Genomic DNA, 20,782 nt, shown 5'->3' on the forward strand with positions numbered 1-20,782 from the left:
AAAGGAATGGCAACATTACAAAGTGGTAAATGCTTTACTGTTCCAACTTTTTTTGAAATGTGTTGCAAGAACCAAAATAGGAATTTTGTTTTTTTGAAAAAAAAAAACAATAAAAATCACGAGGAACACATTAAATTATGTGCTGTTGTATTGTCTGCAATGAAATACAAGTCAAAGTACATTTAGAAATCACTACTTTATTTTTTTATTTGTGTTATCCATACTGTCCCAACTTTTTCTGATTTGGGGTTGTACATAATAAAGACATTTTTGGTAAAAGCTCACATACATTGGCTATTTCAAAGTGCTAATAAGTGTTGTGCACGGATTCTATGTTTACACCGTAATCCCTCCATCATGACGTCTGTTACATAGAATCCTCCCGATCACCGTCATCAAATTCGTCAGATTCAGAGTCGTCCAGGGAGTTGGATTCGATGATGGAGTCGCCACTGGAGACAGGTTCGACCTGGGAGGAGATAAAAGGAACATCAGCTCACTGAAATGCCACCACACCTGGGACACTCCTGACAGGTGACTAAACGATTTGTTTTATTCTTAACAACAGCAGCAGAAGGGTGTGGTTAGTGTGTCAGTACATACAGCATCTACTCGCTTCATCAATTAAAGGAATGTAATTTTAAAGCAATTAAGTGTTCTTTCCTGTTAGCATACTCTACGTAGCGATCCTACTCATCAATGCCGTTTGGACTTGTCATGATGTTAAAATGCTGTTTACGATATTTATTGCTGTGCACAGCCACAGTTTCCTCAGTTTTGTCCCAACCTCACAAAGTGTTCTCAACAAAGTTTTGTCCTATGTAGTAGGCTACTTTGTACATTTCCAATAAACAAAGAATAAAGAAATATTGATTGAATATTGATAATTGTAGTATTGTTGCAAGTTAGCAGCAGCAGCAGGTGTATTAAAAGAGGCAACGCTAGTAGAAGAAAAAGCAGCAGTAGCAGTCTGAGTAGCGGCTGTAGTATTAGTAGTTACAGTAGTAGATCTAACAACAACAAGTTTTAGATACCCTTTTGCCTGAAAGGTATGCTTCTTTTGGTTCATTTTTTTCCACTTTGGGCTCTGTGTCCAGAAAGGCCACATAATGGATCAGAGTGTAGATTCTAGATAAAAAACGGAACAAGTTAGATTTTATATTGAAAAAAGATGAATGGACATTATGAACAACGTTAAAATCCAAACCCTGTGGACGAGAAACAAAATAATTTGATGTAGGAGCTCACCTGTGGTAGAACATTGTAAGGAACTGGATTCCAACCATTGTTGCAAATCCCAGAATGAACATGAAGCCAATGGGGTCGATTTGTATGTTTTTTCCGGTGGGCTTGAGGTTGAAGTCGAGTATGGGGATCGTGATAGAGACGGCCGCAGAGAGCTGGAGGGTAAATGTTGCCACCAGCCACAGGGCATTCAACATGAAGTAGGCAAAGTTTACCTGTGTGTATTAAGAAATATAGGATTAATTTAAGATAAATTGCACAGTTGTTTCCTGTTAGATATGTACCGTAGTTCAGCTCCCCACACCTACCTTGTTTCTCAGCTCTCGCAGGTCATTCCCAATCTTTTGCTGTCTCTCTTTATCGTCCTGCAGAGGTTCCAAGTACTTCTTCTGTAGATCTATCCAGAACTCCTCCTCCTCCTGCAGAAAAACACAGAAACCCATTTCAATTAATTATTCTGTTATTTGTGCATGTTTAGACACAACACATAACAAAAACTACTAAAAACTGCAAATGCTTCAATGTCATGTTGAGGTCTCTTTTACCGGCATTGGGAAACTGAATATGCTGAGCATCACTTTGATAATGTGATTCAGACGCAGTTGATCATGCTAACCTGATAAAATGAGACATACGCACCTTGTCGAGTGAGTCCTCCTGCAGCTGCATGTCATTGGACACATCCTTTAGTTGTGTGACCCAACCTGGAGTGAAGAGCAAGACAGAAGGGTATTAGATAACATTACATATGAAGTGAGCTGGAATTTCCTTGCAAAGAAACATGCAGACATTTAGATTTTTGCTAAATAGTTTGGACTCACATTGGGTAGGAAAGTCCAAAACAGGCTCCGCTTGCCTTAAAGCACAATCAGAAAAATCATTAGTATAATATCACACTTTGTAAAACTGGCACATTATATTTCAATCGATGTTCCACCTTCAGGACTTACCTCTGTTGTTCCTCTGCAAAACTTATGCTCTCAACAATAGTGTTTTGGGGCTGGAGTTCTGGCTGTTCAGCCTGTGCGGACTCTGGGCTCAGGACCAGCTGGCTGACAGCGTAATGCCCGTCTCCAGATCTCTGGTTGGAGTTTTTACAACATTTGGCCCACGAGAAGAACCGCTGGCATGTGCTTTTGGCTGTAAAGGTGAAGATCAACTTCAGTTCAGTCAGCACACAATAATACAGATCTTGTGTTGCACTCGGAGTGGCATTACAATAAACTCTTTTTAGTGTCAACCTGGTATCTACCTTTCTGGGTTATTGTTTGCGGGGTGGAAGGCTCTGGTGTGACAGCTCCAGCAGCAGGTTTTGTCTCCCGGGTGCCCCAGGAAACGTTGTTCATGTTGACCATGGAGTAGATGGAGAGCAGGAGGTAGGCGCTTGGGATGGCGAGGATGTAGATTAAGCCGTGGAAGATCAGTTGGATTTCCTGAGGATGCATTATCGCTGTGATGATGTAAATGGAGGAAATGGCAATGACGAAAATGCTGCTGGGTGTCAGGATAGTGTTTTCCTTCACCATTGAGCCTGAGGAAAGATAAAGGTAACAAGACTTATTAGGACTGAATCGTCAAAGCAGTTCTTCTAAAAAGTATTTTACAAAGTCCAAATACAGTCACTGCACATATGTCTGCATAAAGTTATACCTATGTTACTGGAACTTACCGATAATGGACAACGTCACCACCAACATGAGGAATGCATACATGATACTCAGGAGTCCTGCAATTTTAATCTGAGTTTCGGACTTGAGTTTAAAGCAAAGAACAAGGTAGATGATAGGAGGTATCACAGCCAGGACCAGGGCAATGCTGGCATCCATGGCAATGAGGAAGGTAAAACTACCTGGAGGCCAAAAAAAGAGGCACATGCACATTTTATTTTTGCATTTATTCAAATATAATTGAAACATTCTTAAAATGATCATAAATCCAGTGAAGTCCAGTCCAATCTCCAAAGTATAAAGACATTATGTCCTAAAACACCAAACACCAACCTGCAATCATAAGGCAGATGGTGGCAGGGGCCAGGATGGATGAGGCGATGGCAAAGAGCTGGTAGAACATGAAAGGTTTGGACATGCTACGGTTTCTGTTGGAAATTGTGCTGGTTGAGCCCAAGAGATCCACCACGTTGGCCATTGTGGACGGTCCCCAACGGCGACGCTGAAGATAGTAATCATGTGGTGTGATTTTTGGCTTAATGACAACTTGTACGCAAAGAGATTCACATTTGTAGATGAATTGCCTAATCATTGTGGTTATTTCTTGGCCCTTATAATATTAGTGTAAAGGTTCTGAACAGCTGCAGCACTCACCTGGTTGTAGAGTTCACCGAAGTTCTCCGGTGCGTTGGTGTAAGCATCAGCTGCTGCGTTGTACTCCACTCTCCATCCTTGTTTCAGCAGCAGAGTACACAGCCAGCGGTCTTCACCTGCAGGAAACAGAACGTGTGTTTATACGTGAGAGGAGGAGGGGAGACTGATTGTGAAAGATATCACCAAGACTTACTGAAAGCAGGAAGTCCAAATCAAACAACATATTACCTTGATCGTACTGGATGTATTGGCTCGCCTCCGTGGACTTGGTGGAGTATTTCTTCATCACGTTGTCGTCCATCAGCGCCGCTGCTCTGAATAGACTGAAGCAGCCTGGGCTGCAAAGCACACAGCCAATGACATGCTCCGCTGTCTTTTGCAGCCAATGACTAACAGCGTACTCAAACTTCTGGAACCACACCGCGGGACCTGCAAAGGAAAAACAGAGGGATTGTAAATCTCAAAACAAATGTTTGTTCAATGCTAGTCACTGTTGGCTTCCAGCTTCAGTGGTGGATCGTAGAGCTCAACAACACAAATAAATGATACTTTGTCTCCTTTATCTTAATTGTGCAATGTGGTAACCTGAGCCGGTGGGATGAATCCTGCCACATGCTGCTCCGACACTTGGGTACATTTTCAGACGATCGATGAGCAGCATCACAGCAGCAGGCTGGAAGTCTGTGTCCCCGTCTAAAGCCAGGATGTAGGTGTTGTGCTTTTCTTTCTGGAGGAACATGCACAATTTGTTTTGCTTTTACATTTAGGTTGTATTTAACAATACTGTGGAAACACGTTTGAGCTCATTAGAAAAAAATCCACAAAAGTTTTAGATGTTTCTCTTATCTCACCTCAATTTCTGCTCTCAACTCAGCCTTGTCTTCTCCCTTCTGCCAGCGTGTGTACAATTTGTTCATGAGTTTCCAGCCCAGAAGATAGTAAAGGTACATGACCTGGAAAATAAGAAATAAGAATTAAATAAACTGTAAAATGTAAAAGTAAATGTAAATAAATAATGTAAATAAAAAGTGTCGTAAAAATGTTCCAATGTGACCCAATGTGACCTGTAAAAGGTCCATGTCGTCGTTGTTTTCCTACCTGTGACCATCTTTTTTTGTGGCGGATGAGTTCTTTATCCTTGAAGTGAACCCAGATAATGTTCCCATGAGGCATGGTGACCACCAGACGTCCTCCGTACGGCGTTCTTATTATCTTCTGATCAGGGATCTGCTGCTTCTTACTGAAGAAATTGTCGTCGATGTTTGTGAAGATGCTGACGACAGAACGGGAGAACTTTTATAGTAATTTTTACTAGACTGATTTTTTAAATACTTAACACTAAAATACACCGTAACTGTAGTAGACCATCTGTAAACATGGTTCTTACGTATAAACTTCTGTGAGGATTTCCACAAGGTGCTGTGCGTATATGTTGAGGTGACGACCCCGACTCCCCTTGACATCTTTGAACGCGTCATCAAAGTAGATATGGGTTTCGAAGGTGAAATCAGTGTACTTTTGATCTGTCTTTGGTCTGTACTTGTCCAGTCTGCAGTGTTCAAAGAGACATAAAGAGGAAATGTGAGGAAATCCACTGTGATGTGCAGTTGTTAAACGTACACTGCTAAAACTGTCTAGGCCAAGAACACAAACTAAACTAAACTAAAATTTAATTAAGCAACTATCCTTTTTTGACCTTCCCTGTGTAGTAACAATTTACCCAAGGAAATTAACAGAGATAGAGAATTGGAAATATGATCAATGAAACAAAAAACTCACCTGAATATTGAGATAATGATGTTCATCATCTCATCGTAGGTTTCATGCCACATTGTCGCACACAGGTACACCATCAATGTATCAGCTACCCTGATGCCAAGATTTGCAAATTTGAGAAATAACCGTTTTTTTAGGAGAAGAGACAATGTAAGTCCAATGGAGGAGTACTCATACACACACTTACTTCTTTTTCCTGTCTTTAGACATGATGTCGAATCGGGTGTTGAGGAGCAAGGACTGTTCGATAAATGCTCCTTCATAAAGCCTCCTGATGAACAGGTCTTGGGTCCTCTGGATACGATCCACGTTTAGGTACCACAGATGGAGTGTGGCCAACAAAAGGCCGAGCCACCAGGATACTGCCGACCCTGAAGGAGGATTAACAAACACATTAGAAAGTACCTTAATATATATTGTATGATGAAGCTTTTAGTGTATCCATAATAAATCAGCATTAAATAACAAAATAGCAAGGTTAAGTGGTACTTTTAAGTCAAATTAAATCATGATCCAAATTTTTTGAGGGGGGATTTTCTGTCTTTAAAGAAATGGCTCCTGCATACACCGGAGCACTGGTCCCGACCGGTATAAAGATATGGTATTAAGGTAGATATGAAGGATGATATGAAGGTATGAAGGCATAAAGGGTGTGGTGGCCCGAGGACAGACAGTTCATTTTAATATGTGACAAAATGCATTGTAACTCATACAAGGCTACATTAATACCTGTCAATGATCCAATGTCAGCTATCTTGGACATGTCCAGGAAGCACAGAGTGTGTGTGACATCCAAAACCAGCTGTGGGAACACACTGCCATTCAGGCTTTGGTTTCTTCCATCCACAACTTGATTGCAGTAGCCTGTGAAGTTGATTGCAGTCCCATTCAGACTAGTTCTGTAGTCTTGATAGTAAACGATAACGGGGACGATGAACAGAACCATGACGGCCAGGGAGGCCAGGTACAAAGGCAGGATGAAGCATCGCCGCAGGGCATGCATCTTGCAGGCTACCAAAGAAAACCAGTGGCAGAGAGCAGATGAGATCAGCTGGACCCCGATGATGATGGCTATAATTTTTGTCTCACGGCTCGGGATGGAGGTCACAATGTTCCAGTCCATTTTGTCCAGAGGGACGAAGGCTCCGATCACACAGACGGTCACGACGATCCTGAGCAGGCTGGTGAGGATGTTTAGCATGTTCTGGCACTTTGTCAAGTCTTTACACAAGTTCTTGAGGAATACAGAGCTGCTGTTCTTGCTGATAAGTCTCAAGTAGTTCTCCCACCAGTTGAAAGACACCAAGAAGGACGCACCAACAGCCAGACCCACCCAAATGATCATCTTGATATCTGTAGGATGCTTCGTGATGTATAGATAGAGGAACGAGGATGAAGGCAAAGATGGACGGCAGCAGGAAGCGGTTCCTTTCTTTGGCGAAGCACTGAGTGATCACCTGTAGGAGTGCAGAGAGGACGACTACACCATTCAGAATCGTCACGTTGGTCACAATGTCCAAGTGTGGCATTGCAACTATGGTGAGAATCGCTGCACCCATAGCCACCAGGAACTCAAGGAAAAGGACCTGAAGAAGAAGCAGAAGATCATGACATTTAACAATGCAGTACTAAAAAAAAGAGTCAGGATGCCTGCCAGGTTCTGTTTTATGGCATCCGATGAAGGGAAGCTTGGAAATGTTGACTCTTGTCTTACCGGGGGTTGGTCCAAGATGGCGACCTATGCAGACATCTTATTCTGAGCTCCGAGACTCTGACTGAGTACCAATGGTTTAAATTGACTTACTGAAAATAAATCATCGATAAACGAAGGAGTGGAACGTTGCTCTTGCATCTAATAAGTTCATTCGTCTAAATAAAAGGACTTTTACTGGTCAAACTTTCTGAAGTAGCAACTAGCTTACAAACTGTTAGCTGTTAGCAAAAGTTTTGCTGAGGACAGCAAAACTTTTTTCAGCCAGGACACGTGTGCTAAGATGTCAAAGAGAGATGCTAAGAATGTGAGAAAGGGAGGCCTGATAATGGATATAGATGTTGATAATTCGTTCTCTGGTTTATGTACACCTCTTCCTGGTCTGCACCAAAGAAGAGGAAACAGTATCAAATGCTGACATTCTAAAAGCCATTACTGGCTTGAATGAAATGAAGAAATGATAATGAAAAATACAGCTGAGATTACTAGAGTGCAGGAAACTGTGAAAGGGCTGGAAATCCAGTGGAAAGGAACTGATGACACAGTGAAGAAGATGAGTGACCAGATGACAACCTTGAGGGAGAAACAAGAAGAGTTGGAGCGGTACAGTAGGAGATGGAGTCTCCGTCTTCTGAATCTCCCAGAAAGCAGCAACGAGGATGTGAGGAAGGAAGTGCTGGAGATTATCGCTGAAATCATCCCAGATGAAAAGAGCAAGCTTGGATTCATGGTGGGCACCGTGCACAGGGTCGGACGCCCGAGAAAGGATAAAAGCACACGTCCCATCATCATTCAGTTCACCATGCGCACCTTTAGATTCAAACTATGGTGAGCTTCCCTCAACGCTGATGTCATGAAGAGAAAGAATCTTCGGATGACTGAGAATTTAACCCAACAGGAGAGACAGTGCAGAAATAAACTTTGGCCTTTTGTGAAGCAAGCACGCGCCGATGGAAAGAAAACTAAATGGCAGGGTCCTGCTGCCATCATTAACGGTGTGAGACACTGCGTAATTTGTTATATTTCCATTAATATTAGGTAAAATGTTCACACTGCTTAACTTGTTAAACTTCCCTTAATGTGAGGTGAAATGTTTAAGTTAGGCTAACTCGCCGTCAAGTGGGAAGCTCTGAAAATGAGCACCTCAATTAACTCCTAAAAAAAATATCTTATTTTAACTAGTGGAGTGAACATATTGCCCTTTGAATAGTATACAGGGAGAACAAAATTACCCCTTAAGATTGGGTGGCATATTTAGGCTAATCTCTGATATTCCCTATCTCAGAGTATCTTTTCCTTAACTAGTTCCTATAACCTTAACAGACATGCAGTTCAGATTTTTTCTCTTTTTTCCTTCATTATGACAGACTTCCTAAAAATAATATCTTTTAATGTCAGGGGTATACGTGACAGCACCAAAAGGAAATCAATTTTTTTGTTCAGTAGACGAAATAATGCTGATTTGATATTTTTACAAGAGACTCATTCCGTGGACAGTGATGTGAAATTTTGGAGTGTTCAATGGGGTGATAAATGTTATTTTTGTCATGCCTCTCAACAATCAGCAGGTGTCGCCATTCTCCTTAACAATTTTAAAAGGAGATATAGTTGAATCAGTGATCTCAAATGAGGGCAGATGGATAATCTTGGTTTTCAAATTAGACAATTCCTTCTTTATAGTTTGCAATTTATATAACTATAACAATACAGCTCTAGCAAAAAATATGTTTTTACAACTCTGTATGAAACTTGAAGCCTTTAAAAACAAATATAAGGATGCACACTTGATTATTGGAGGCGATTATAACGATGCTCCAGACGATCTTGTAGATAGAGTACCTGTAAGATTAATTCCACATTCAAGATTCAAAAGTACCGCATATATTTGTGAACTGGCAGTTATAGATATTTGGCAGTTTTTAAACCCTGACATTAAGGAATTTACATGGAGCAACGTCAGTAGGTCCTTACAGTCTAGAATTGATCTGTGGCTTATATCTCCCTCTTGTCTGCAATTTGTGTCAGAATCATTACATAGCTATGCCCCACTTTCTGATCATAAATTAATTTCAATCCACTTAGTAGGAACAAAACAACAAAATGGTAATATACGTGGTTATTGGAAACTAAATAATAATGTATTAAAAGATGAGGAGTTTTGTGATTCAGTCAAAAAAAACAGCCAAAAGCATATTTGGTAATAACGAAGGGAATCCCATACAAAAATGGGAAAATTTCAAGTTTAAAATTAGAGAAATAGCAATTAATAATTAAAAAAAATAACTTAGCTAAAGAAATAAATATTATGGATAAATTGAATGTTTTAATGACTAAGGATAATCTTTCAGAGGAAGAATAAATAACGTTGAAAAAATTAAAAGAGGAAATAGATAATATGTATATTGAAATGGCTAAAGGGGCATTTGTAAGGGACCGGGCTTCCGGCAAGATGGCGTGTTGAGCAGCAACCCACATCTAAGGCTGCAGCGAACTTGTCCCAAAACTTTGAATTTGCACTTGATAATTTACACTCAAACCTTTGAAATGGAAGCGAAAAAAGTTTTGAAACCTGCCAAACTGATAATTGACGATGTAAGTAATGTGAAAACCCAAGAAACGCCGAGTTCAACTGAGCGAATGTCAAAAGATGCAGAAAACGCTGTTGACCACGACATAACCGCCGACCACGACTACGCGATGGAAGTTAGTATGGCTAACAAAAGAAAAGATTCTGGGTCTGTCCCCACAATACTGAGCAAGATTCCAGTCGGTAAGAAGAGCAAAAGTGATAATAAAGAGGTGGAGGTCTCTAACCTGGCCATACTGGAAGCTATTCAAAGCATGGAAAAAAACTTTGACAAGCAATTAGCACATCTCAAGGAGCAAGCTAAACAGAGTAGCTGTATGATTGCAAGCTTAACTAAAGCGGTTCAATTTCATGCGGAAGAAGTCAAAGAATGTAAAAAGAAAATTAATGATCTGGAGTCGCTAAGCGAACTCCTGAAAAAGGAGAACAAAGAGCTGAAGGAGAGGGTCAGGGAGCAAGAGAGATACAAGATGAGATGGTGTCTGAAACTCAAAGGCCTGAAGGAGAAGAACGATGAAAACATCAGAACAGACATCATACACCTCTTCTCTAAGATTGCTCCCGACATGGAAACGCGCCAGCTAGAAGACGCCGTCGACATTGTCCACCGGGTTGGCCGAAAGGAGGACAACAAGAACCGACACGTGGTCATTCTTTTTGCCCGGAGGCTGGTTAAGGAGGAGATATGGCGCCGAAGCAAGGATTCCCCGGTATGCAAGGAGAGAGTCCGCTTCGCTGAGATGCTACCACTGGAGGACAGGGAGGCGAGGAAGAACCTGTGGCCAAAAGATTGAGCAAGCTCGCCGCGAAGGAAAACGTGCTTACTACCGTGGACCTCATGGATACATAGAGGGTCGACAAATTGGCTAAATAGGAGTAAAAGGTTTGACTTAAAAACATATGAGTGTAATATAATATCATGGGACACTTTATTTGTTACTTACAGCGTAGGACAACTTTTACAAGTTACTTCTGAGTTCTGTGTTGGATTGGTTACGTTATTTATCCATCTTAATGTTCAATTGCACTTTTTCATCTGCTACTGTAGTATCTGAAGAGCCTATAAGGTTAAAAGTCTGTATAAAGCTCAAATGTGCTAAAACATCATGAGCATTGTGTTAGTGACTTAAGATTAATGATTTTTCTCTCAGTGGAGTGATATGTTGAAGAGGATGTTCTATTTGATTCTGTGAATTGGGGGCTGAGTGGGATCAATGATTTTATGTGTAGTGTTGGAGCCCCCAAAGAGACTCTGACCTCAAAGGGGACTCAGACCTTTACTTGCCAACTCACATCTATTTACTTTATCTAACATGTTACCTAAACGTACCCCTTATAAACCATGTTCTTGCTGCAGCAAGACAGAGTGCATGTTGGCTTTGTATTCTCCGGGTTCTGCAGGATCCGTCATTGATGCTGAAAACTTGATGTAATAAACTTTTTTATAATGAGAGCAGTGTCAACGAAGTTCCTTCTCCACACATCAGCAACGCAGTGCTGCAGCCAAATATACCACACTACGTTAAATGTGAGGGGTCTTAAAGACTTAGTTAAGAGAAAAGCTTTATTTTTATTTTGCAAAGGGCGTAAAACACAATGCATTTTACTGCAGGAAACGCATTCTTCCGACTCAGATGTGAAATTTTGGACTAACCAGTGGGGTGATCGAATATTGTTTAGTCACGGAACCAATAAATCTGCTGGTGTAGCAATCTGTTTTAATAGGTTCCCAGGTGACATCGTCACATACAGAGCAGATGGGCAAGGTCACTGGCTAACGGTCGTTTTAAAAGTTGAAAGCCATTTTCTCATACTAACAAATGTGTATGGATATAGAACTGTTGCTCAAAACAAACAAATGCTTGATAAGATTACTAATACTGTATCAGAGCTTAAAGCCCTCCACCCCACAGATTTAATTCTAATGGGAGGTGATTGGAATATGACCCCGGATGAATGGAAAGATAGATGGCCTTCTAAATTTTACAGCAATCATTACAACCCCATAATTAGAGAATTTATGAATAGTAACTCCCTGGTTGATTATATGGAGGGTTTTAAACTCTGAAGAAAAACAATACACATGGTATAAACCCAATGGTACATGTAAATCTAGAATTGACTACTGGCTGGCTGCTAGTTCATTCGGTGAGTTTACCTTTCAAGCTTTAATTTCTAAAGCCCCTTTAACTGATCACTGTATAACAGAAATAACACTAAATCCAACTTGTATGAAAAAGAATAACAAAGGGTACTGGAAATTTAATACTAATTTGCTAAAAAATAAGGATTACTGTTCAAAAATAAAAGAAATAATTAATGAAATTGAAACTACCGAATCCATAAATAACTATTGCAACAAGTGGGAATATGTAAAATATAAAGTTAGAGAATTTTTTATAAAATTTAGCAAGGAGCTTAATAAGGAAAGGAGAAAAGAGGAAAGCAACCTGTTTTATGAAATCAGCCAGTGCTGTAGTAGCCCTGAATTGAGTAGTGAAGACAAGGAGAAACTAATGAAATTACAAACCCAATTAGATAATATATATCTTAAAAGAGCTCAAGGTGCATTTGTAAGGTCAAGAGCCAAATGGATTGAGGAGGGAGAAAAAAACACTTAATATTTCTGCAACTTAGAAAAGAGAAGACAGGAAAAGAAGGCGATAACAAGCTTACTGATAGAGGGAATTGAATGTAATCAAACTAAAGTAATAGAAAAAGAAGTTTCCACCTTTTACAGTAAGCTCTATACATCTGCATACTCCTGTACTGATTCCAATGGCTTCTTTGACAAAGTCATAAACTTCATACCAACCATTGATGATGTATTTAAAGGAATTTGTGAATCAGATTTAAGAATAGAAGAATTAGATGCTGTTAATTTGAAATTGTCAGTGAACAAATCCCCTTGCTCTGATGGACTCACTGCTAGCTTTTATAAATTTTTTTGGAATGATATTAGAACTAGAAAATGCATTTCCTGCGGAAAATGCGTGGGAATGCTGAATAGCTGAATTGCTAAAGCTAAACTGGTTGAATATCTTAAATCAGTAAGAAGAAGGTGAAGTAGTGACAATAGTTGAAAAAGTGGAAATCGGTAGAATGAGTATGAATTTCATTAAAAAGTTGAATAACACCACTAATGTATAAAGTAATTTACATGTTATATAATATTTTATCTGAAATTATGAATCAGTATGGAAAACTTACAAATGCTGTGAGAAACATTGATGAAAATGCAGAAATATGGAACAAATGGTTTGTTCTAAACTGCTGAAAAACTTGTAAGTTGGAAGTTGAACTGCACATGAGTTAAGAGCTAAAATACATTTTAGAAAAGCTGGAAGCTAAACCGTAATACTGTCAAAAGTGGGAGTTTCAATGAATTGACTGAAAATACTTATTATCAGCCATATACATTGCATATAACAAACAAGCAGAGAGAGAGAGACAGGAAAAAGAGAGGAATGATAAAAGGAGAGGAAAAAAGAGAAAAAGAAGTAACTTTCAATTGCTATATATGTCAGTGGTAACACATCTTGAGGTGGGTATGGGTAAAGTGTTCACCTCAGGGACACATTGATTGATGTACCTTAGTGGGATTTGAAGGATTTGAAGCATGCTCTCATTGACTTCAATGTTTTAAAAAAAAGTGTTAAAAAGCTTAATATTTTAAAAAGTATAAATAGTAGAAAAAAAGTTGAAGAAGTCCCATGATTAGCTGAAAGAGCTGAACATTTTAAAAGTTGAATGGTTTTAATAGCTGAACGTATGCAAAAGTATAAATAGTAGAAAAAAGTTGAAGGAGTCCCATTATTAGCTGAAAGAGCTGAACATTTTAAAAGTTGAATGGTTTTAATAGCTGAACGTATGCAGAAGTTACAGAGAGCCAAAAAATGTACCGAATGAGATATAAGATATAAGAACTAGACAGACAGAGAGAGAGAGGAATAGACAGAGAGAGAGGAATAGACAGACAGACAGACAGAGAGAGAGAGAACGAGGAATAGACAGAGAGAGAGAGAGGAATAGACAGACAGAGAGAGAGAGAGAGAGAGAGAGAGGAATAGAGAGACAGAGAGAAAGAGAGAGAGAGATAGAGAGAGAGGAATAGACAGACAGAGAGAAAGAGAGAGAGAGATAGAGAGAGAGAGGAATACACAGACAGAGAGAGAAAGAAGAATAGACAGACACAGAGAGAGAGAGAGAGGAATAGACAGAGAGAGAGAGAGAGAGAGAGAGGAATAGACAGACACAGAGAGAGAGAAGAATAGACAGACAGAGAGAGAGAGAGAGAGAGAGGAATAGACAGACAGAGAGAGAGAATAATAGACAGACAGAGAGAAAGAGAGAGAGAGATAGAGAGAGAGGAATAGACAGACAGAGAGAGAGAATAATAGACAGACAGAGAGAGAGAGAGAGAGAGAGAGAAAGAGAGAGAGAGAAAGAGAGAAAAAGAGAGAGAGAGAGAAAGAGAGAGAGAGAGGAATAGAAAGAGAGAGACAGAGACAGACAGAGAGAAACAAACAGACAGACAGACGGACAGAGACAGACAGAAGTGGAACACTAAAGATGTAGACTAATGTTCATATTACTGCCTGTAGTATTCAAGTCAACTGTCTGTGAAAGGGTTGTCATGGTAACGTATGACCAGTGAAAACACCCTTTGAAGTCTGTGATGAGATCTCTTTGATCTTTAATCAGGTTAACGACCGTGTCACCTGCTGAAACTGTCAGCTGTGCCCCACTGGAGCTATTCAAAGACACAGAGCAAGCTCTCAAATGAAGCCTCAGACTGATAAAACGATAAGGGCTATCGGTGAAATGATGTAATCGTGAGCACCACAAGACCTTTGTGAACGTATTGATGTAAAATTTATGTTGATAAACTTAAAAATGTGGGCATATCAGCGATTTAAAAAAGTGGTTCGCTCTGCGTTTCGTTGGGAAATGTGGAGTACGTTTAACATAGCAGCGAATGGAAGGAGATGTGGAACTGTTGTCGTTTGGAGGCTCATTGAGCCAAAAGTATAAGGCGTATCGCATAACTGATCACATTGGCTGAAACTAGACAAAAATACCTATGTTTTGATGTATAAATTGTGTATGACAAGTAGATATTGTGGGCGTGAGAGCAATTTATAGAGAGGGGACGAAGATTTTTTTCCTAAGCTGCTGCACTCTAACAATGACATCATCCACTCTGCCAGACGCAATACACACTCACTAGAAACGCAGCAAAATCCTGAAATGATCACTAAACTTAAACAGCTTTTTCACAAAAACTGTAAAAGATATCAAACTGAAAAGCCATAGCCTAATACCTGAATATTTTGTGAACATTTTAAAGTTTGTTTGGCGTCTGTAGGTGAAAGTATGAAGGAGCTGAAAATTTTGGGAGCGGAAGAAGATTTGAAGGATTTGAAGCATGCTCTCATTGACTTCAATGTTAAAAAAAAGTCATAAAAAGCTGAATATTTTAAAAAGTATAAATAGTAGAAAAAAAGCTGAAGAAGTCCAATCATTAGCTGAAAGAGCTGAACATTTTAAAAGTTGAATGGTTTTAATAGCTGAACGTATGCAGAAGTTACAGAGAGCCAAAAAACGTACGGAATAATAATAATAAACAAAATGGCCGACAGGAACAACAATAGTTGGAATGCTGCTGAACAGCATTCCCACTAAATATGCTGTTCAAGGCACTACAAGAATGCATAGAGAAAAGACAATTGATGCCAACTATGAAACAAGGTTTGATAACTCTTATTCCAAAATCTGGCAAAGACAAAAGAATACTAGATAATCTTAGACCAATTACATTACTCAACACAGACTATAAGCTGCTTTCTGGATGTATTGCAACTAGATTCAAATTAGGTTTGTCCCAGATAATAAATGAAACTCAATCTGGGTTTCTTGGTGGAAGATCTATCCACAATAACATAAGGCTGGTTTTAGATTTGATCGATTACAGTCATCTGTTTATAGAAAGTGGATTTATTTTATTTCTTGACTTTTACAAAGCCTTTGATTCAGTCGAGCACCCATTTATTCTAAAAACTCTTGAATACTTTGGATTTGGTAGAAAATTTATAAATCTAATTGGCATGTTATACAGTGACATTAACAGTTGTGTAGCTTTAGAACATGGTACCTGTCCGAGATTTAAAGTTGAAAGAGGCATTAGACAAGGTTGCAACAGCTCCCCTTTATTATTTATCTTGGTTGCTGAACTTATGTCAATTATGATTAAAAATAATGGTAAAGAAGGCATAAACATTTTGGACAAACAAATTGTCATAAGTCAATTTGCGGATGATTCTACGTTATTTTTGAAAAATGAAAGGCAGATCCCCAAAGTATTAGACTCTATTAATCAATTCTCTAAAGCAGCAGGATTGAAATTAAATATTGATAAATGCGAATTATTCGCTTTACATGATCAGCCGGCTCACGTAATATGTAACATAAAGGTTAAATCGCAAGTCAAATACTTGGTTATAACTGTTACCAGAAATAAAGAATTAAGAGAGAAAGAAAATATTTGCAAAAGAGTAGAGCAATATAAAACTATTCTTAATTCATGGTTACAAAGGGACATTACCATATTTGGAAGGGTCCTTTTATCTAAAATGGAAGGCCTCTCAAGAGTTATATATCCTGCATTATCATTGGAGGTTTCAGATAAAATGGCTCAACTTATCAACAAAACAAATTTTAACTTCATCTGGAAAAATAAATGCCATTATATCAGGAAAGTGGATGTGATTAAAAGTGTTGAAGAGGGTGGACTTAATGCAATTGATTTTTTGGTTATGAACGGTGTTCTTAAATTAAAATGGCTGAATTCATATACTTCTAACGAACGCTCCTTCTGGTTCACCATACCGGATGCAATTTTCAAGAAGTTGGGAGGTATTAATTTTTTATTGCGATGTGATTATGATCTATGTAAACTGCCAACGAAGTTATCAGATTTTCATCAGCAAGTTCTCCTCTATTGGAATTTGATTTTTAAACACAATTTTACTCCCCAGAATACACCCATATGGAATAACAGATACATTTTATCCAATAGGAAGTCATTGTTTTTAGGCACTTGGATGGAAAAAGGAATTTGGAATGTGTCTCAATTAATGGATGATTCTGGAGAATTTTTAAACCATACAGAATTCTGTGATAAATTCAGTCTTCAATGTTCATTTAGAGAATACACTAAAGTGATAAAAGCCATTCCAATTCCCTTTAAAACAATGACCAAACAACTTTTGGTTCATGCTAATGCTATATCAGAGATGAGGCCTCTTTGTGTTGAAGGTGTCAGTTTGAACAGCAATCAGTTCTCTAACAAATTTATTAAAAGTGTATTATGTATAAAATATTATCCCTTTCAACTGAAAAGAAAATATATTCTCTGAGATTACAGTGATGAAGAGGCAAGAAAGATTAGGAAACGATCCTTATCGTATCCTCTCCCACCAAAAGCCAAAGAAGTGACGTTTAAAATATTAAATGATATTTATCCGTCAAATCACTTCCTACATGTAAAATTTAATTGGGAAAGTAACTCTTGTGTTTTCTGTGAGAGCGATATTGAGACGGTCGAACATATTTTCTTTCAGTGTGAACCGATTAATGAATTGTGGTTGTCTTTTCAATGCTGGCTTCAATCTAAAGATATACTGCTACAACCATTAAACAAAATGTCAATTAAAACTGGTTTATTTTTAAAGGATAAAAATCTAGAATTCTTGATAAATAACTTGATTGAGCATTGTAAACATTTTATTCATAGGTGCAAATATTTAAAGGTCAAACCCTATATCAATGGTTGGAAGAATGATCTTAAGCTTTTTGCTACATCTTTACAATACATGACAGAGGAAAACGCCAAAAGACTCTTATATTTGTTGGACTTACATTCCCTAATGGACTAAATGACCCCTAGCATCTTCTTTTCTTTTATTTTCTTTATTTTGATTTTCTATATACAACCCCAAATCAGAAAAAAGTTGGGACAGTATGGAAAACACAAATAAAAAAATAAAGTAGTGATTTCTAAATGTACTTTGACTTGTATTTCATTGCAGACAATGTGAACACAAAATAGTTCATGTTTTGTCCGGTCAACTTAATTTCATTTGTAAGTATACATCCAACAGGTGATTGTAATTATGATTTGGTACAAAAGCAGCATCCAAGAAAGGTCTAGTCCTTTAGGAGCAAAGATGGGCCGAGGATCGCCAGTTTGCCAACAAATACGTGAGAAAATTATTGAAATGTTTAAAAACAATGTTCCTCAAAGAAAGATAGGAAGACATTTGCTTATTTCACCTTCAACAGTGCATAACATAATTAAAAGATTCAAGGAATGTGGAGGAATTTCAGTGCGTAAAGGACAAGGGCGCAAGCCTAAGCTGAACAACCGTGATCTCCGATCCCTCAGGCGGCACTGCATCAAGAATCGTCATTCATCTATAAGCGATATCACCACATGGGCTCAGGACTACTTTGGCAAACCCTTGTCAAGTACCACAATACGTAGTTACATCCACAAATGCCAGTTAAAACTGTACTGTGCCAAAAGGAAGCCCTATGTTAACAGTGTCCAGAAGCGCCGTCGACTTCTCTGGGCTCGGAGGCATCTGGGATGGACCATCACACAGTGGAAACGTGTACTGTGGTCAGATTATTCAGTATTTCAGGTATTTTTTGGGAGAAATGGACGCCGTGTGCTCCGGACCAAAGAAGAAAAGGATCATCCAGACTGTTACCAGCAACAAGTCCAAAAGCCAGGGTCTGTCATGGTATGGGGTTGTGTCAGTGCCCTTGGCAAAGGTAACTTGCACTTCTGTGATGGCACCATTAATGCTGAAAAGTACATAGAGATTTTACAAAGTCCTGGCTGCGGAGGAAGAGGATAGGGGTACTTGACTGGCCTGCCTGCAGTCCCGACCTGTCTCCAATAGAGAATGTGTGGCGCATTTTGAAGCGCAAAATGCGACAACGAAGACCCCGTACTGTTGCCCACCTTAAGACTTGTTTGCAGCAAGAATGGGACAAAATTGCACCTGAAACACTTCATCACTTGGTGTCTTCAGTCCCTAAACGTCTTTTAAGTGTTGTGAAAAGGAATAGCAACATTACAAAGTGGTAAATGCTTTACTGTTCCAACTTTTTTTGAAATGTGTTGCAAGAACCAAAATAGGAATTTTGTTTTTTTGAAAAGAAAAACAATAAAAATCATGAGGAACACATTAAATTATGTGCTGTTGTATTGTCTGCAATGAAATACAAGTCAAAGTACATTTAGAAATCACTACTTTCTTTTTTTATTTGTGTTTTCCATACTGTCTCAACTTTTTCTGATTTGGGGTTGTATATTGTCTCTACCTCAAAGCTGTAAACACGTTTTGGACAAATGTTCTAACACATTGTTCCTTGATTGTTTGTATGACTGTTGTATAATAAAGAGTTAAAAAAAAAAAGGAGGGAGGGTCAACCAACATTTTTTAGTCTGGGTGGGGGGGGGGGTCACCCAACTTTTTTATTCATGAAAAGAGCAAAATTTCAAAGTGGCTTGTTTGGTGCATATTTATCTGTAGCTCTCAGTCTCGGCCCCCTACCAGATGGGTCTGACCGCATACGAGGAGTTTGCTGGGGCAGGAGGAGCACTGCTCCCCTGGTGGCTGAAACGGGTAATTGCATTGTTTAAAAAATGAGTGGAATAATTAGATCTGGCATGACCAGATAGTTTATAAATATCTTAAACAGTGCCGATCCTGACCTCCCTGGGGCCCTAAGCAAAATTCTGCTAAGGGGCCCTACTAGTAAAAATAATCAAGAATTCACATTGCAAATAGTAAAAAAATCGAATTCTTGATATCAAAAATGCAAACTGTGAATGAATAAAAGCTAAAATGGCTTGCCATAGCATGTTAAAGTTTTTATTTATTTATTATTATGCATGTTGAAGCAATTCTTGATTTATGGTTATTATTTACTGAGGGATGTGCATCCATATTGACCAGTATGTCCAGCTAATCAACATTTTAAATTCAATATAGCCTGTAAATCAATGTCAAATTGTCAATACATTGCTTTCCATCTTGCATAATTAGGGCAGTTGTTTAGAGTTTTTAACTATACCTTGTCTGAGACTTGATAATTAGTGTCTTTAAAGTATGTATAATGTGTACTTTGATGAGGAGTGCCATCATTCAAGCCTACAGTCTGTCTGGTCTTCACATATATTTCTGCTTGAAAAATGCGCGTTTCATTTCGTGCACGCGCCTAACGCATGATAACACACCCGACGCGGTTATCTTTTCCGAGCTGCAGTAAACAAACACCGTTGCACTTTGTCGTTTATCAAACGTAATAAATAATTGTATTTTACTCTCACTTTTGTCAGGCACAAAGTCACAAAACACAGCCCTGGAAGTGACTGGCATTAGCAGCTGCCTGTCTGCCCAGCTAGGTTAGCAAGACCGAAAAAAACACAATAGAAATGCACATAAACTAGGGCTGGGCGATATGACCTAAAAATAAAATCCCCGATTTTTTCCAAAAAAATCCGATTTAAGATTTAAATCGATTTTTTTCTCCCCCTACTTAAAATCAATCTGCAGATGACAAAGAAATTGTTCAAAACAAGTTTTAACTTTATTTTGTTTTGACTCACACACACACACACACGCACACACATGGGGCATGTATACCATTATCATTATTCATGCCAATTTTGTGGAAATATAAATTGGTTTGAGTGTTTTCCCTTTTTTTGGATGGGGGGTGCTATATATTCAACAACAAACAAACGGATGCGTGAGATAAAGCTGTTTTCACACATACAGGTAATTCACTTCTCGTTCCTTGCTAAAAGTTCAAATCATTTTAACGTTATTGCGCAACCTTGCCCCTATTTTCACCTGTTGCTGAGTAACGTACATTAACATCCCATGGTCTCTTGAATGTAGCATACCTGTAGCAAGCTCCTTCGTAGTAACTAGCGGTAGAAACAAACGTCGAAGAGGAGCTCCGTGCTACAGAGCGGCGATTGCTAGTTGTTTAAGCCGCTACAGACCTCCATCACAGCTCGGTCGTATCAGCGGCATTTAGTAGATGTGTTGAGCCGCAAAA

At 38.8% G+C, this 20,782-nt stretch overlaps 1 protein-coding gene and 1 long non-coding RNA gene across 2 annotated transcripts; both read right to left on the bottom strand.

Annotated features, from left to right (window-relative positions):
- Positions 1 to 347: 347 nt before the first annotated feature.
- On the bottom strand, positions 348 to 6,718 carry LOC116046445 (chitin synthase chs-2-like). Its single transcript, XM_031294790.2, has 19 exons — positions 6,072 to 6,718; positions 5,530 to 5,713; positions 5,346 to 5,435; positions 4,954 to 5,115; positions 4,665 to 4,839; positions 4,418 to 4,519; positions 4,152 to 4,293; positions 3,795 to 3,995; positions 3,567 to 3,682; positions 3,246 to 3,414; positions 2,915 to 3,094; positions 2,498 to 2,776; positions 2,196 to 2,385; positions 2,067 to 2,101; positions 1,885 to 1,949; positions 1,554 to 1,664; positions 1,249 to 1,460; positions 1,035 to 1,128; positions 348 to 469 (listed from the first exon to the last, which is right to left on the bottom strand). The coding sequence occupies exons 1-19, from the start codon at positions 6,685 to 6,687 to the stop codon at positions 368 to 370; spliced, it is 3,225 nt and encodes a 1,074-aa protein (XP_031150650.2). The 5' UTR covers positions 6,688 to 6,718; the 3' UTR covers positions 348 to 367.
- An 11,105-nt stretch (positions 6,719 to 17,823) lies between these two features.
- Positions 17,824 to 19,021, bottom strand: LOC116046352. Its single transcript, XR_004104115.2, has 2 exons — positions 18,174 to 19,021; positions 17,824 to 18,081 (listed from the first exon to the last, which is right to left on the bottom strand). It is a non-coding gene; the product is annotated as an uncharacterized LOC116046352 (long non-coding RNA).
- Positions 19,022 to 20,782: the final 1,761 nt, after the last annotated feature.

The sequence above is a fragment of the Sander lucioperca genome, chromosome 16, assembly GCF_008315115.2.
Source record: "Sander lucioperca isolate FBNREF2018 chromosome 16, SLUC_FBN_1.2, whole genome shotgun sequence".
Taxonomy (NCBI): domain Eukaryota; kingdom Metazoa; phylum Chordata; class Actinopteri; order Perciformes; family Percidae; genus Sander; species Sander lucioperca.